We start from the raw sequence: 19,340 nt of genomic DNA on the forward strand, positions 1-19,340 counted from the left end.
TCATTATTTCTCACTCTATCAACTACTATTTCTAAAAACAAATATAAGAGAATAAAATATCATAATTGCAGTAAAAAAAATAGAAATGTAGGAATACATAGATGGTTAATTTCACAATTAATTGTCTTCATTTAGCACAATTGTTTTCAGACTTAGCACAATAGAAAAGTTATCCTTCAATTTGTTAGCATTACAAGGAGATTATACAAAAATAGTAATAAATGTTAGGATTAAAAGTGAAAATTATTAGCATAGATCACTAATGTTCAGGCACTACTACACTCTCGGTAATAATCAAGAATATTTTCGTGATATATATATATATATGTATATATAAGCTCAAAATGAAGATAAAACAAAGGAAAATTACAGACATATGAAAAAGGGGGGGGGGAAGAAAAATAATAATTTAAGAAAAATGACAAACAACTGGAAAAAAAGGATACATTTTTTTTTTAAAAATCAGGAAAATAAAAGATGTAATCTTTTCATCAGCCCACACGATTATATCCGCAAAACAGCAAAAAGAGTGCATATATATATATATGAGCAGAAGAGAAAATTTTTTAAATTGTTCAGTAATGTTCAGTTGAGCTATGATTCCAACAAAACTCAACTGTACTGTTTAAAATTTTTAAAAATGTATAAAATTTCCACAGTATTTTAATTTAGCTTAATACTTAATAAAGATTGTAGCAAATACGAACGATATTCTGACCCACTTGTTTCTATATATTTAACTGTACAGAGACTGGTTAAAAGTAAGAGCATTTTTCATCATTATTTAATTTTTCTAGTAACACAAAAGTATGAAAAATGTGGCTGATTACTACCTCAAAATAAATTCTACTTTTTTAAACGTATTTGTAAACTTCTTCTTCTATTACAAAACCTACTTAAAAAATAATTTGCCAAATATTCCAAATAAATTTCGATGACTACCTTATTTATTCCTCTCTGCCGGATATATTACAAAGTGTATCCTTTTCGTTGCACGAAATTTCTATATTTCAAATTTTCTTTTCAAGGAAGTAAGATTATTGAGATTAATGACTGTCATTTAATAATAAAATAGCAGCATATAGAATTAATCAAAATTATTATAGCGCATAAATGGAGCAGAATTTATTTGAAATTTAAATGGATTATTTGAAAGTATCATGAGGGTACTTTTAAATTTTATATTATTTATGTTCTAACATTTATTAATATAGTTATATCTTATTAATTAACATTGCTGAATAGATAATATAATTATTTATACTTCATTTAATTTCGTTGAAATTAAATTTTTTCATATGTTCAAGTTTATTTCTATGGTTCCTATCTTATTCCTTCGCAAAATATATAAAACTTGACTAAAATTGGTGACTAATCGTGAATCAAGTTAAATCTCAATTTTCGGATTTTATTATAAAAGCTTATTATGTTTTAGTAATATAAATTTTGTTAGCAAATGTAAAAGCAATTACCAATACAAAATAAAATATTTTTTCGATATTACCTAAAAGCTTAAGTATCATTCAGCTGAACTAAAATCACGTATACCAAATATTCATCCAACTACGTATTTAACAATAGTTTCATTTTAAAAGTATTTTTTAATTATTTTATCCCTTCAAAAATAGGCATTACATTTATAAGAAAAATATATATTTATTAAGTATCGAGAATTATGATTAAATTGAAATAGAGAAGTAAACAAAAGATACATGATTGTATTACAGAAGTTATTCAGGGAGCACTTTGCTTCCATTCCTGGTGGAACTATTTTGTTAATAACTGTTTATTTAATTGTCAGATTTTTATTTAGGAATATTATTTCATAAAAATTGCTTTGTTATAATTAAAATTTAAAATTTATGAGAACTCGAAAAGACATCACCTATTTTGTATTGCGGATGAATATACACTTTAACTACAAAACTATTTATTTTCCTTGTATAAATTTGAAAATTACTCGCACAAACTAGGTGTTTCGTAATGACAGCTATTAATATATATTTCTAGAATTCAGTAAAACATAAATCACACTATACACATTAGAGAAAGACGAATCATTATTGAGTTATCATTATTAAGGACATTATATAACAAAACAGATATTGAAGTTATCTAAATCTAGTTTATTTGAGAAAAAAGCCAGCAGATGATTCATAACAAAGCGTGAGCACATTCCAGTCTTACGAACCAAATAAACTTGTTTTTGATTATTTCAAACCCTCTTTTTCCATACCTGGCATTAAAAATAATTAGCAATAGTTTATTACATTTTTTTTCATTTTTTCCTATCTTGTTAATATAAGTTTTAGACTCCTGATATTTATAGGTGTATTACATCTTTTTTATTAGGATTTTAAGCATACATAATGAAGATGATTGCTAAGGAACATCATGTACTTACATATGCATTATAGTGTGTAAACAGGGCAGGAATAGCCTGGTTGGTAGGGAGTCGGGCACATGTCCAGAGGTCGTGAGTTCGATCGCTGCCGGCCGAAGACGCCTCGCGTAGTAAATGGTAACTGATACACGTTTAATCTGTCAGGACTCAAAGTCCTTCATGTTTCCGTAAAAAATCAATACCTCTGAGGTTACTGAATTAGAGATTGATCGTTTTCTGGTTCAGGTCAAAATGACAGTATGTGGATGAATAAATGAATGTATGAATGGGTCCTCCCTATAAATCGGCTGTGTTTGGCTGAAATCGTGTCGTTGGCCATAAAGGACACCACTGAAAATCAAGAAACGTACCCTCTGCCTTTCTTTAATTCGCCTGGTTTCACTTACCAGGCTATCTAGTATTAACAAGTGGGTTTAGAAATAGCAGTGTGTGAATTGTGTTCTTGTAGTAATGTCAAAATTAGTAATTTACGAACAATCCATGTATATTGATTAATGTATTATTTAAGCAGAAGTTCCGATTTATACATTTATAAATAAAATTTCTCTATAGGGAAAGTAACACCATGAAAAGCTTTAAAAAATAAATTCAGTTTTGCAGAATATGATTTGCAAAAATTCATGAAATAAGCACACTGAAGAGCCAAAAAAACTGGTACTGGCATGAGTATGCAAATAAAGGAGTATGGAGTCAATCAAAGTACAGCGCTGCGATCGACAACGCGTATATAAGACAACGAGTGCCTCGCACAGTTCTTAGATCGTTTACTGCTGCTACAATGCCATGTTATACAGATTTAAGTGAGTTTAAACGTGGTGTTATAGTCGGCGCACGGGAGATGGGACATAGCATCTCCGAGATAGCAAGGAAATTTGGATTTTCACGTACGACCATTTCACGAGTATACCGTGAGTATCGGAAATCCTCCGAAATCCCCAGACATGAACATTATTGAGCATATTTGGGATGCCTTACAACGTGATGTTCAGAAGATATCCCCACCCCCTCTTACTCCCACTGGTTTATGGACAGCCCTGCAGGATTCATGGTGTCAATTATCTCCAGCACTACTTCACACATTGATCGAATCCATGCCACGTCGTGTTGTGGCATTGCTGCGTGCTCGCGGGGGCAATACACGATATTAGTCAGGTATACCAGTTTTTTTTTTGGCTCTTCAGTGTATTTAAATAGTGTATAATGAAAAGGAGTTAGATAAAATTGTTAGCGGAACGGATATAGTGAACCAAAATTTCGGTCCCTTGAAGGTTCAATATAGCGGGGTTTGACTGTATAACTATTTCACTATTTAGAGCATATTTTGGCTCGGGTCGGAATCTTTTTCTTCGGTCTGGGCATGNGTTATACAGATTTAAGTGAGTTTGAACGTGGTGTTATAGTCGGCGCACGGGAAATGGGACATAGCATCTCCGAGATAGCAATGAAATTTGGATTTTCACGTACGACCATTTCACAAGTATACCGTGAGTATTGGAAATCCTCCAAAATCCCCAGACATGAACATTATTGAACATATTTGGGATGAGTTACAACGTGATGTTCAGAAGATATCCCCACCCCCTCTTACTCCCACTGGTTTATGGACAGCCCTGCAGGATTCATGGTTTCAATTATCTCCAGCACCTTGTCGTGTTGCGGCACTTCATGTTGCGTGTGCTCCTCCTTGTCGTGTTGCGGCACTTCTGCGTGCTCGCGCGGGCCCTACACGATATTAGGCAGGTATACCAGTTTCTTTGGCTCTTCAGTGTATATAAGGATAATATATAATAAATGAAAAGAAATGAATATCAATAGTAATAAATAATTAAAATAGCAATAAATAATTAAAATACAACAAGCTGCAACTAAGCTTGTTTTAAAACAGACAATGAAATCGGTAAGAAACTTTTTGATTCGTAAAAAAATAATGTAAATTCGTGAAAATTATATATATATCAAATATATAAAAAATACTACTAAATACACCGTATAAAAATAAATTATTTAAAATTATCTAAATTAAAATCATTTTTTTAAATATTTAATGCAAAAAAAAGGGTCCAAAATACAAAAAATAAGTGGATTATCTTTGATAGCATTCCTTTAAAAGCTGAAACTTTATCAACAAGATTTATTTGCTTTTAGAAGGATTAGGAAAATGTGGATTAATCCTTTAGAGTGCATTTTTTGAAGTCACATTTACGTTTTATTCCACTTTAAATTAGCATAATCGCTCTTTAATATGCTTAAAAAGACATGCAACATTTTTAAAAGTTTGATAAAAAAATTCTTTTTTTTCCTTTTTTTGATGAAGTACTATAAAATGAAGATTAAGCAACAACATCAACTCTCTGCTGCTACAGATTAGTGAATACTAATTATAAAAATAGATCATAAATTGGTGATATTTCTTTACGATTTTTTTTTTATAAATTCGTAGGAATAAATATGTTTCCAAACTTTTTCTAATGCCCATTTAGAAAACTTTTATGAAGTCTCTTGAAATTAGTCTCTGGATAAAATTAAGCCTGAATTCTTTTTAAGTTGCTGACAAATTAAAGAAATTATATTGACTGAAGTAAACTAAATATCGATCTTTTAGTAAATAAACCGTAATTCATGTCATTTTTAGTTTTTTTTTTTTATTGTGATACTGTTTTATTTAAATTTTTCATTTTACTGTTCATTAAGGAGTGATATTTTGAAAATCTCCATGCGCTTTATTTAGTTAGGTATAAAATTAGGTTATTAATAAGCTGAAGTACAAGAAACTTTGTGTGGGGAATTGATCAAAAAAGAACAATATTTCTGTGTTAGACAATCTCAAAATTAGCAACAAATGTTAATATTAAATTAAAATCCTTCTTATGAGAAAATTTGTTCTTCTTGAGCTCACAATGTGCTATTTTTAAAACCTGTTATTGATTTGTTATAAGTTGTAAACCTGTCATAAGTTAATCCTATCTTTAGCCAGTGTCTTCTATGCAAATTATGAAAGTTTGGAAAATGTCAATATGATATTGGTGATCGCCCTATAGTGGTATTTGAAATATTATCTCCAGAGAAATGAATAAAATCGTTTAAGTAAAAATTTGATTTATTGAAGTAAGAATTAGTATATTTTAAAAAAATGACCATATCCAAAATATGCAAATCATGAAAAAAAGAAAATCCCTTAAAGGGATCAAGACAAAGCACTCTCCCACATCGAGAGTTTTTGTTTGCATAAATATATAAAACGATTGGGAGTGGGCTCCCCCAAGGGCACCCACAGTCACCACAAATTTGAAATTGCAAGTTATAGAATTCATTAATAAAGATAACCCCGCATAATCAATATTAGGTTTGAAAATATCTTGACGATCGCGTATCGCCGGCAAGACTGTGAGAATTATTATAACCATGTAACAGATAGATATTTGCAGTAAGAAGTAATTAATAATAAAGAATTATAAATAGGTTTTTGTTTTCGATTAGGCTTGACAGTGAATTAATGAATCTGCATTATTATTGAACTAAAAAGTTAGCCGTTACATTGATAGATAAGAAAAGAATAAAATATTTCATGCTCGCTTTTTATAAAAATTAACTAATTTATTTAATTAAATATAATTCAATTAAGAATGATTAAAAAAATAAGTTTTAGTAATTAAAGATATTTTATAAGGAAGGAAATATGTAATGCCAATTGTGGCATCACAGTCAACATGATGACGGCTTTGTTAAAATGGAAAGCTTTTGTGAAAAAAGAAAGATTTTAATGTTTAAAAAATTACTTGAACACTTATTTGTCATAGCTCATAAAAACTTACAAAAATTTAGACAGTTTTTCAACCTCTAGTGAAACATCAAAAGCACGGTAATTTTTATTGAAGCGATTTGGTAGTGACTTCGGTAAAATTAACAGTAAAATATAGTTTTATTACCATGGTACTTGGTAGTAAATGTGATAAGTTTAGAAATGTTATCATAACGCCTAAGATCAAGCTTTAACGATATTTTTATATTATTTTAGATATAAGTAAGCTGACTGACATTTTAAGATCACTTGCATATACAGCATTTAAGTTCAGATTAAATGCCACGTTCCCTTTTTGTTACTTATAGATTTCCCAATTTTCTCATTTGAATTTGGAAACTTTAATCATATCTTTAAAACAATTAAATTAATTTCTATGTGAAACTTAGACTTAAATCCCTACCGGTAAAAAAATGAATTCCGTAGACACTTTACTCTTTTTACAAAATAAATTTATTTTATGTTGATTAATTACACGAAAATGATAACGACAAGAGTTCGTATTAACTATTTGTTAAAACCACCATATAAACACCTCAAATCAGTGTACATTAACAAGCTTTATAAGACCCATTTAATGTTAGAAATTTCTCGGAAATAATAAATAAATAATATTTTTTTTACCATAATCAAGCAAAACAGTCCAATAACCCTAAATACGATGGTATTCAAACTATTAACTGTTAAAAAACTGTTTATTAGCTGCTTTCCCCTAATACGGTTAAACAACCAGAATTTTATTGCAACAACTAAACTTACCTAATGAAGCCACTTAGTTCCATGCAGCTGAGTACATATTGTAACCGAGAGGCCTTATCTGTCAGTCTCATGACAGCCAGAACGGGATTCAAAACCCAACGTTGACACCACAATATTTCCTCCATTCCCTTCACCACATGAAGAGTTATCAACATCCTGAACTCTTCAATTTGTGTTCTTCAATGCCTATTACTTTCAAAAACTTGCTAGTGGTAAATTGTTAAAAAAAAACGTATAGTTTTGTATTCGTGGTTTTAAAACCTTACTAGATGTAAAAGCATACTAGTTTAAATCACACTTAAACGTTTTATACCCATACTAGTTTCAGAACTGAAAAAGTAAAAATGTTCTTTACAGTAAATTTTACGGTTAATTTGATGGACTGACTGCTGCTGGTTATTTTACCATAATTTTAGAATGAAAAATCTACCAGTGTTCACTGCACAAATCGATTAATTTCCTTTCTTGAAATGTATGAAATTTAAATGTCAAAACTCTTGAATTTGTCACAGTGTTTTTTGTTTAGAATAAAGTTCCCAAATAATAAAAAGTAACTTCTCTAAACAGCATAAAAAACTTACAAAATTTATTTTTATTAATTTATTTATTTTAAGAAATTTTCGTAAAGAAATTTTAAAATATAATGTAATTAAGAAATAAATTTTTAATTTTATTAAGAAAAAATGATTAAGATGTATTAATTAATTAGAATTAATTTTAAGAAATAATTTTAAGAAAAGAAATAACGTAAATTTTTTTACTGCATTTTCCACTTTTTGTTTCGTGGATTAAATCCTTGAGTGCAGTAAAAGGCTTATACAATAGCCGTAAATTCTTGTTTTTATGGCCAAATGGCTGACTTGAGCATCGTTTCATTGGGTGTTGTTTTAGTTGAACATATCTTTGTTAATAATAACTGTTCTGGCTGATAATAACTGCCAAGGAACAACAGTTGCAGTCAGTTTGGAATGAAACATTTATATTTGTGATACATTTCAATATTCATGGAATCTAAAAATATGGGATGATTTTGATTGTGAGTTTATTAATAAGAAGTGGAAAAATATATGCGGAAATGATGTTTGTTTCTGTATAATTGTCTGTAAACGTGCTAACAGTTGTGTAAAGCAATGTATACATCAGATGATGTCTGGAATAATATCAAAACTTAATATACTTAATGCCGATTTTATAGCGGTTTTTGCCATCAAAATGCCAACTTTTCGAAAATTAAGTTTACCCACTCAAAAATAAAATATTACTATAATTTAAATTTTTTATGCAAGCTATAACTTGGGCCAGATAGCCTGGTAGGGCACTGGGCCCATGTCCAAGAGGTCGTGGGTTCGATCCCCTCTGGCCGAAGACTCCCCGTGTAGTAAATGGGGACTGATGCACGTTAAATCTGTCGAGTCGCAAACTTCTCTATGCTCCCATGAAAATCAATACCTTTTGTCTGTACTGATCCAGGGGTTTCCTTGTCTTCTGGATTGGTTCAAAATTACAAGGCTACCGAGTTGAACATTAGTAGTCCCAAAATTGGGTCGGCTGTTCAACGACGGATATAAAATAATATAAAAATAAAATAAGCTATAACTTCATTTCAACCAGCAAAAAATGGAAAAAAGGTTTGTAATACTTATGGTTAATCAAATCTGCAAGAAATCGTAACATGCATACCAGTTTTGAAAGAGTTCATATTTTTTAAAAAGCTGCAAATGAGTTCTCTTTGTAACACAATAAATAAAAACATAACACGTTATAGTCTAAAGTTATTTATTAAAAATGCCTTTGCGAATCATAAACAAATAAATAGGTTTGAAAATTTCCAGTGATTCAAATTATTGAGGCAATGCTTCATAAACTTAGTTCCATACGTTAAGAATTGCAGCATGTTAGAAAAATACTACCATTCGTAAATGCCTTCATTTTTTTATTAGAAGGAAATGAAAATTCTAAGAGTAATCGACAGTGATTTTTCTAAAATAACTTATGTTTTTATAATAAACAAAATATTTTGCGACATCTTGCGTAAAATTTGAATTAAAGTTTTGAATTGTATTTGAACGATCTGATCCAAAACTATTATATAATTCAAAAATCAGAATATTAAGAGTAGCATTTCTTTCTAGCTGAAAGATATAGAGTGAAAATACAGCCAACTGAAGCCAGTCTACGAAATGAGCTTTTTAGGGATTATGACTTATTGATAACAACAGTAAGTATAGCTCTTGAAGATGAAGATGGTCGTCTCGTTTTAAAATGGCCATACCGTCATATTCGTCGATATGGTTGCGCATTTGACAACTTTTCATTTGAAGCTGGCAGAAAATGTGATTCTGGAGAAGGTATATTTATTTTTGAAACAAACTCTGGCTCCCAAATTTTCAAAAAAGTAGACAGTCATGTTTCATCTTTTCAAAAAACTCAAGCTGAATCCCTAACCTTAAGAAGAAATGAACACAGAAGTTCTCTTCCATCTCCCACCGAAACACAAAATACTTATTTCAATACCCGGCCACCCGTTAAAAAACCTCCTCGTAAAAATAAATTAGACGCTCATTCCTTACCGAATTTCAATCGGTATGAGATCGAAAAATTTACCCAGAGTTCCTCATTTTCAGGAAATAGAGAGGCCATTAGGGATGCTGAAAGTGCAATAAAGTGCGCAAACAATCGTTACAATGTAAATTATTTGGAGGAAAGGCAACTGCCTGGAGAAAGTTACAATGAACCACATCTCTACGAAAATGCCCTTTTATTGGATACGGCACACACGAATCGAAAGCAAACTCTTGATCGTAGTTCCTCTGACAATCAAATAATAGAACCTTTTAATCTTGAACTTTTGCAAAACTCTTTAACAGATAAACTTCATCTGACAAGCATTGAACCACCTCATTATGTAAAAAACGACGTTGAATATGCTCGAATAGCAAAGAAAGAGTAAAAAGAATGTTTTAAGTACTGAATGTCGTTTAAGATAAAATCGGATTTGCCAGACTGGTATTTAGTAAGAAATGGAACAATGTAAAACCTTGTATAAACCAGAGTATTAGTTTTTTATTTCTTTTTCATGTTATAACTATAACTGCTCAGTGCGCCACCAAAAACAGACCACTTTGAATAACTTTTGATCTTATGATCGGATCTTCACGTTCTAAGATTCACTTTTAATTGCTCAAGGGGGTGACTTCAAATATGCTAATTAATAAGTGCTAACGATATTTTGAGTTACGCAATCACACACAAAAATATAAAATATAGGGGGTGGCTGCAATCTGGAAAATATGGTCCCGATAATTTGGTCAGTAGAGCTCTTCAAAGTTTGGATCCCTTAATGTTAATTTTACCTTTTGCGTATTTTGTTATATCTCGAGAGCTTTTTAAGCGAATTGAAAAATTTTCGCCCACAATTATATAATTAGTTTATCCAAAGATAATTCCGTGCAAAAAAATAACTTTTAGTAAATATTTATTATTTTTTATAATTTTATTTAAAAATTGTCGAAAAAATTTTGAATATTAAAGCATAGAATTTTTTTCACTATTTTTAAGTATATAATTTTATATGAAAAAATACAAAATTTGAGAAAAATCGGTTGAATAGTTATTGAGAAAGTAAATTTCAAATAAGTCGCATGCTTAAGACTCGATTTCTCAGGAACTATCCGTCCGATTTGGCTCAAATTTTGTATTTTGCCACATAAAATTAATTCTTTGAAATGATGAAAAGTTGCATACCTTACAATTCAATTTTTCTTACCATTCTTAAATGAAATAATAAAAAATAATAAGTATTTAAGTTATTTTTATAAGTAATTTTTTGCATGGACAATGCATTATAAGTTATATAATGCATTGTGGTACCATATGCATTATAAGCTATTTTTGCATGTAATTATCTTTGGATAAACGAATTTTATAATTGTGTGCAAAAAATTTCAATTCGCTTAAATAGTTCTCGAGATATAGCAAAAGTTAAAATTAACATTAAGGGGTCCAAACTTTGGAGAGCTCTCCTGGACAAACTATAGGGACCCTATTTCCCAAATTGCGGTTGCCCCCTATATTTTGAGGGTCAGAAATCCGTCTAAAAAAAGGCATTTTTATTCAGTAAAAGTGCATTCTTGTGTAAGATTTGGTAACTTTTATAATCACTATTAAATATCACTTATTAAATAGCATATTTGAGGTCACCCCCTCAAGCCATTAAGAATGAGTAATAGAACGTGAAAATCTGATCATTAGATAAAAATTTATTTGGGGTCTTCCACTTTTTTGCACACTGTACATTATTTGTTATTTTTTATGATGTGTATTTGTGTGATGCGTTTAATTTTGAAGACAATATTGTAATAAAACTAATACAATAAATTGTTCTAAAGGTAGTTAGCTAGTTTAATACAGGGGTATTTTTTATTGATATTATTTTCCTAAGTTTGTTAAATTCCTCGCTTAATTTTTACATAAATATCAAGAAAATAGTATTATATCTAAGCATGTCTATAGTAGAACAGATTTTGTTCCTTTTTCTATCATTCTTTTAGTTTTGCATGTTTATCTTATTTTATGCCACCTACGCAAAATCTATAATATAAATAACAAAGCTCTATCACAAATGTTTAAAACTGCTATTATCATATGCTATTGCATTTCTTGTATTTTATATATCTTATTACTAATTACTTGCTTTTGAACTATCTCTTGTATATAGGATTGTGGTGAATGGCTAAGACAAAACTAATTTTTTACTAATTTTAGAACATAGATAACGAATTTGTTTTATTCCATCCACCAATTGAAAAAATTTAAATTTCATGAAATAACTTAAAACGATGCATTGTATTTAAGGTTCCATATTTTAGTTTTCGCGAAGAAAAATAAGTATTGTACATAAACCATTATATCACGAAATCTATAAAATGACTATAATGGTACAGAATAGAACGTAGCAATTATATTGATAAAAATGACAAATTATAAGAAAATACATCTATAATCTACACAAAAACAATCATGGTAGGTTAAACATGAACATAGAATGTTGTATCAATTAATCTATAAAGAGTAAAATGGGAAAGAATTGAACATCGTTAGTAGATTGATAAAAATTACAAGATGTGAGAAACAAACAAGTAATCATAACAAGTAATCGAAAAAGTATAAAAACAAGCTAGTAATCAAAGCATTTAGGTCTTATACACACATGCAGATTTGTATTTCATCCCTAATTTGATGCTATGTAAAGATTTAAAAACTCTCCAAAAAAAATTACTATTTGCTTTAACACATCTGTATTAGGTAGTATGTTGTAATATTTACCATTTCATCAATAATATAACAAGAATTTTAGTTTAAGTTACTTTTTCGAAGTTTTGGAACAATTAGGATAAAGTATAGGCTTACCTACTCTAACGCACTGTTTGAATTAGCACTTCGTAATTTTGATTTAAGGCAATAACTGTTAATGCAGTTTTTCGAAGGCTCTGAACTCGAACATTTTCGAAAGGCAGCTAAAGCAATTTTTTGAAGGAAATGGGGACAGTATATGAAAATTTTTCTGCTGTACAATCATGTCAAATGACTGAGTGCAGAAAAGTGCCATGATAAATTCTTAGGGAAAGGAAACAATTCCCTGCATTCCTAAGCAAATTTGTTGCATCAGACAGTGCGCTACTGAAAAAAGAGCACCACAGTGACGATTCTTAAAAAAATTGGCATTCCTTACCAACTGTGCCAACAATGTGAAGAATTTAAAAATAATAATACTTTTAATTTCCTTAAATTTGCAGCTAACATCAATGAATCCCTTTCGGGGTTAAACAGTAGATTTAAGTATTTTCAATTACAGAAAATAGCATACTGCTTTTAATAATCTTGTTCAAGATAACATTTAGGATCAACCATTTCATTTGTAACTTGAACTGCATGAACTTCAAACTAATTTATTTTTCCAAATGTAGGAGTAAAATGGAACTGATTCCTTCAAACTGTTTTCCAAAGTTATCTTATTCTGAAATTTTGGCCGAAAACTCACATTAGTTTTTGATTGTTCATATCTAAAAAGTATTCTCTTTCATGAAAGAATTAAAATAATCAAGAATCACAGTAGAAGCCGTCTTATACATTCTTCTTTACTCCACCTCTTGAGACTCTCAACAACAGAACTTGAAGCAGAAATCCATTTTGTTGCGGATTGGAATCGACATACACAAATTTTTTTAATGAAAATTATGTGAGCAAATCCCACTTTAAGCTTTCGTTCAAATTTAAATATTTCTGCTCTTGATAGACATAAGCATGGTATTATTCTAATCAAGATTTATTTATTTGTTTTATGAAATTAAATGTGTTAAAATGCGTACTTCTTATTTAATTAGTAATTCAGTACTTGTTTTTGTGTAATTTAATTAAAAATTAAAAGTTATGCTTAAGATTCCTGCAGCCACAAAAAAAAATTGTATAAGACTCTGATTTAGTTGCGGCCAACAAGTGGATGTATGCAGGCCAAGGAGGAAGAATGGTTTTGTGTCCATTTTGCGCAAAAATTAAGAAAGGTTTTATTTACACTGGAAATCATTTGCTTATAGTTATGCTAATTGTTTTATTTTTTATCATTATTTATACCATGCAGCGCAGAAATTTTTCTGAAATTCCGAAGTAATTGCATCAAATCATGTAACTCAAAAATTGTTAGTGCCACGAATTTTCAATTAGTGAGTGTATTAATCTATTTAAGTGTAAATACCAAATCAAATTATGTAAGACACTAATGTTTTGAACTTAAGTAATTATTCGTTGTATTTTTTAAGTCGATGGATAATAAATCAAATTTTATTTGCCTAATTATTGTGGCGCCATCTGTTATCAAAAACAGAAGATATGTTGAAATCTTAAGAAGATAGCACTTGCAAGTAAAATAAATTATTTCAAATTAAACAATTCAGAAATGCTTTAATATACTCTTAAAATGCTTAAATACTTTTCTATTTCTAAGATAGAAGAGTATGTATAGAAATATTTTTGAAAGCATGTATCATTTCTGAAATATAAAAATAACTTGCGCTGTGAGAGAATAATAAAATTCTGTACAATGAATAACGTTATAAAACCAATAAGAAAAAACTACACAAGATGTTCAAAACTTTTATTGAAGAAAAGAAATAAACACTTATATATAGATCTACCGTTCAAAGTTTCAATATTAGGAAAGATATTTTTTTTTATTTCATACTGCATTATTCATACATAATCAAGCATAACATGCAGTTAAGTTTTAAAATAAAAGCATTTACATCAATACAGTAGTGTAGTACAAAGTTCTATGGTGCAAAAAATATATTCGTCTCATTTCTATGATATATCAGTTTACCAATTTATAAAATAAATTTGGGGGGAAATCTCAATCAAAACAACAGATATCACTTTTCGCTCTAATAATGATACAAAATCAAAAATAACAGGATTATTTATTATTATAGTAATGTTTTTATCAACATTCAATAAGAAGAAAATAATTTGTATGCTGAATTTGTCGTAGTTTTCTTATAAAATAATGCAGTAAACTATTAGAAAATAGAGCTCTCATGTCGAACTATTGATGTATAAAACAATAAATATACACATAGAAGTGCCTTTTCTGATGTTTATACTAATTTTTCTATAGTTCTTTACTAATATTTGATGGTACTTGTATGTGTAAATAAATACTTGTGATATTTATTGGCAGGGTCAAAGTGCAAAATTGGTCGAGTGATTTCAATAAAAACACACACACACTATTCTTCACAGGAAAATAATTTCTCACTAAGCCTAATTCACTTATATGCATTAAGTTTGAATTTTTATACAGTAAATTGCTTAAAATTGAATATAATTCATTATTTAAATACAAATGAAAAGATCACTTAATAATCATTTTCAACAGTCTGATTCTTGTTAAAAGCAATAAGTTTCGCCAGGAGAAACAGAGTAAGAATGACGTCAGTTTTTAAAGATTTTCAAGTTTGCGTCATTATTACGTATATTTTTCTGGAGAAATTTATCACCCGGTACTAGAATTGGACTGTTTTCCTCAGAACAAAATCAGCAGAAGAAATGAATAAAAGTAAAAATCTAAATTCGTCCTTTTGCATCAGAAACGACTTTACATATACATCATTTTTTGTCAGAATCGCTATGGCCTTTAAATAAAGTTTTTAAGGATAAAGAAAAAATTTATAGTTTAACACATGAATATAATAAGAAATATTTTAATGAATGCGAAAAAAATAAGCTTTTCAATGCAAAAAAAAATAGTAACAAGTTCATAAAGCATTATAACATGTTCTTAAAATAAGATTTTTTGATATATCCCACAACATGTTCCTTTACTTAGCTCTTTAAGTTAAAATGAGATATTAATAAGATATATAAATAAGATAGATATAAAAAAGAAAAATACGATACATATTTCGATTCTACAAAAGAACGTTTGGATTTCCACTCTTCTTCAACCAGCCGATTCAATTATTAACTTTAATAATAAGTAACTAAAATTATTTGCATTGAACTAAAATTTCTCTGTTATTAGCTCTTTTCGCTATTATTGCAACCATAAATATTGCTTAAGTACCAGCTCAAATATAAGGATATGTGTAGAAATTATTTTTTAATTTAGCACAAAAAATATTGAGAAGAAAAAATTATAAAATGATTATATTCAGGATTATAATTATCGGATTACTACTTCTCCAATAATAAAAATTAAAATTTTTGCAATAACTGATATGTCATTAAAATAGAATTATTTTCATAGTGATCATTTTTACAATGAATGTGTTAGGAAGAAAAAGCAAATGAAGATATGATTATGTATTTATTTGGCAAGTTTGTGCTTGTACATTGACGCTTAATAAATGCTAATTTATTTACTAGTTTTCGTTTTATTTTATTACTCTATTTGTTTCATTGCTCTATTGCTAGAAGGTAAAAAAAGTTCTCTTCCTTCACAGCCTTAAAATATTAACACAAGTGTCGTGAAAAAGTATCTAGGAACAGTGCAGGTGAAAGCAATACTTCGATGTTTAAAGCTCACCAATGAAAATAACTTATATAGTGCTCATAGGAAATATTTATGCGGAAGAAAAGCATATAATTACATCTAAAACCAGCTTCCCCGAATCAATAACAAAACTTCATTCATTTAAAATGTTTAAAATAAAAATTAAAGGCTAACTTTGCTTGGTACTAGTTTTTTACTAATTTTAAGTGATATTTATTTTTGGAGAATGTTTAAAGTCTAAAATAGCTACTAATAATCTTGCAATATCATGGATACTAATTTCATATTAAGATTATTTACTAAGAAAAGAGAATATTGTGAAGAACAATAGCAAATGTTTTCTTCACGAAACAATATTATTTTTATGAATTATAATTACATAATTTCTTAATACCCAACATTAATTTGAGTTAGTCATTATAAAATGTTTGCTTCCTGTCTCTGAAGCTACAATTAAAGTTAGTTCGAATTATGCTACTATTCAAATTTTTGTAACTTTAGTTAGATGTTAATTTCCAGCTTTTATGATATAGTTAAACCAGAATGTGATAGTGTAAGGTCTATTTTAAACACCTAACCAGAGTTATAGTAAATTAGTATGATAAATTAGAAATAGAGTAATTTTATAAGTAAATTTTGTTAATTGAGTTGTCAAAACCAAAACGCACTCAGTAGTTTTGACAAAAAAATTTAGATCGTATATATAATATGCTAGTTCTTCATAGTTTTGATAGACAGTTTTAAACGTTATTTTTTCAGTTTAAGAAAAAGTAGTGTCCGGTTTGTAAAGTTTGAAAATAATATTTTGGGGCATAAATAACTATTCCGTTTCCTGTTACAGGAGTGTCCATTTTTCGGAGAGGACACAGAATGGTTTTTTCATGGAAGATTCACGTGGAATTAAAAAACTGTCCGTAGTGAGAGGTATCCGTTTTTTATGAATGTCCGTAACGAGAGGTTTCACTGTATTTCTTTATGATCATCGCATCTTCCGTCTGACTCATAACATTTGCATTCGAAGGAATTTTCTATAAATTTTAGTTTTAAAACGTAAGACGTAAACAAAGTATAAAACCCATAACAGTACACCAAAAAATACATACCATTATTTTTTTTAACTATTTCAAAATTTAAAGACAATAGGTTTAAAATAACTTTGGGGTTTCAAGAAATTATGTAAGAGATATTCCGTGCACTATATAAAAGAATGCTATTAATTGAATTTATTTTGAAATGTTGTTCTCCATTATTCCTTTAAATAACTAAACTTTTCTTCGTAAATAAAAAAAAATTTCAGCTTTACTTAAATGATGTCTACTTTTGAAGCTCGTTTAGAAAGCTCAAGTTACTTACCAAGGAGAAGGTGGCAGGAACTTTTTCTTATTCCTTTAATATAAAATGGAAGCTCGATTTAAAAGGAAACAAATCTTTTTCCTAAACTTAACCAAGCAAATAAACTTAGATTGCACGTAGCCATTTTCATAAACATTCTATACACATAAACACCCATTTTGAGTATTCAAGTAATAATATAAAGTTGAATATATAGCAATATAAATATATATAAGTGAATGCAAGTGCAAGGTGTTATATGAAGTAAGAAAAAGTGTTTCAATACAAAGAAAATTACTAAGATTGTTACAACCAATATATTACAAAAGTACCATTTATAGATAAAATTGCGTATCATTCCACACATTATAATTTTTATTTACAATCAAAAATAGCATCACAAGGTTTTGCATTTCTCTATCAACAGTTTTCATAAAACTAAAAGTGCTTTAAATCAATTATCACGCCATACATATATCGGCTTTTCACAATTAATTTAAAATTGGAATATCTACGTTGTAAAATCGAAGCCTCGTATCAACAAAAAATTATTTTTTACATTACTTGCATTAAATAAATACTTGTATTCAATTAATTATATTTTTTGATACTAAGCAGACAATGCTGACAATGGAATTTTATCTTCCAAAAATGATCAACATAATTCATAAATATTAAAAAACTGTTTCAAAAATAATTATAAAAATTAATTAATAATTACTAATTCAAGAATTATATATAAATTCATTATTAAAATTATTAATTAATTCATTATAAATAATCCAAAAATGAATGTATGTTATACGTATATGTTAAATAATATAAAATAAACCAAAATATTCAAAAAATGATATGCAAGAAACAGAAATGATAAAACTATTCTAAGATTTTTCTACATATTCCAGAAATAATCTAATTATTTATTCAAGACCTTTTGTATTCTAAGAATTAACTAGTTGGTAACTAAGTTCGTAAAATCGAATAAAGCACTTAGTGTGGTACATTTTTCTAGACTAGTAAAAACGCACGTATGAATTATTTCTGCACTGTAAAAAATTTCGGATCAAATTACAGTAAAAAAGGGCACTCAGTGTGCCAGTACTTTTTATCGTAAAAACTATTTTCAACGGAACATGTTGCGGAGCAAAATATCTGATATACCATAATTGTTGCAGTAATAATTATTCCAAAATCATTCAATCACTCTAATAAATAAATATTACTGTAATAATTACGGTATAATATTCTACGGTGAAAATGGATTTTGCGGATGATACATCTCAAGTGCCAGTACTTTAAACCTAACTGGATCCAAAAATTTTTACAGTTTGTTTACTTTTATAGGCAACATATTAATCATAATCGCTAAATTCCAAGATTCAATAGTGTATATGAATCGATGTGATTTTTGAAGAAAAAAAATTATATGCTAACTAAGACAAAATTTTTGGACTAATAAATTAAATACTTTGTAACATTTTGTTGTAACTTCATAATATATTTCAAAATACCAAAATCTATAGAGTTAACTTTTTCCTTTTTTTTTATTCTCCTAAATTATAAATTTTTTTATTAAATCGCACTTGAAATGATGTTTGTTTTTAAATGCAAAATAGGAAGAATTGGATAAATAAAAAAATGCCAAAATAGAAATTAATATGTGTTTGGAAAAATTAAAAACGATTTAAGGAAAGGTTAATATTAAAATTTTCGTGAAATTTTAATTGGCAGTGATTTGGTTCAACTGACATTTATCTTAATAAATTTATTTTTGTTCGGATGATACTTAAATTGTCTAATTAATATGAAGTTGTTAATATAAAACACTCAATATAAGCTTGTAAAATTTTAAAATTTATGCATGACATACTCATATTACACATACAAGAAGATATAAAAGCTATGGCTAAAAATCTAATAGCCAAAAATAGCAGGGTGTAAGGCTGGGGAGACCCTTCTTTCGCTCTTTTTCATTGAAACTATTTATTTCACGCCTAATC

General features: G+C 28.5%; 1 protein-coding gene across 1 annotated transcript in view; it reads left to right on the forward strand.

Moving 5' to 3' along the window:
* Positions 1-11,353, forward strand: part of LOC107453837 (docking protein 1) — a 30,521-nt gene extending 19,168 nt beyond the window's left edge. The window contains exon 4 of the mRNA XM_016070800.3: positions 9,095-11,353. Within this exon, the coding sequence (XP_015926286.1) occupies positions 9,095-9,912 (818 nt within the window). The 3' untranslated portion in view covers positions 9,913-11,353. The remainder of the gene's footprint in view (positions 1-9,094) is intronic.
* The last annotated feature ends 7,987 nt before the right edge of the window (positions 11,354-19,340 follow it).

This window comes from Parasteatoda tepidariorum, chromosome X1 (assembly GCF_043381705.1).
Source record: "Parasteatoda tepidariorum isolate YZ-2023 chromosome X1, CAS_Ptep_4.0, whole genome shotgun sequence".
NCBI classification, from domain to species: domain Eukaryota; kingdom Metazoa; phylum Arthropoda; class Arachnida; order Araneae; family Theridiidae; genus Parasteatoda; species Parasteatoda tepidariorum.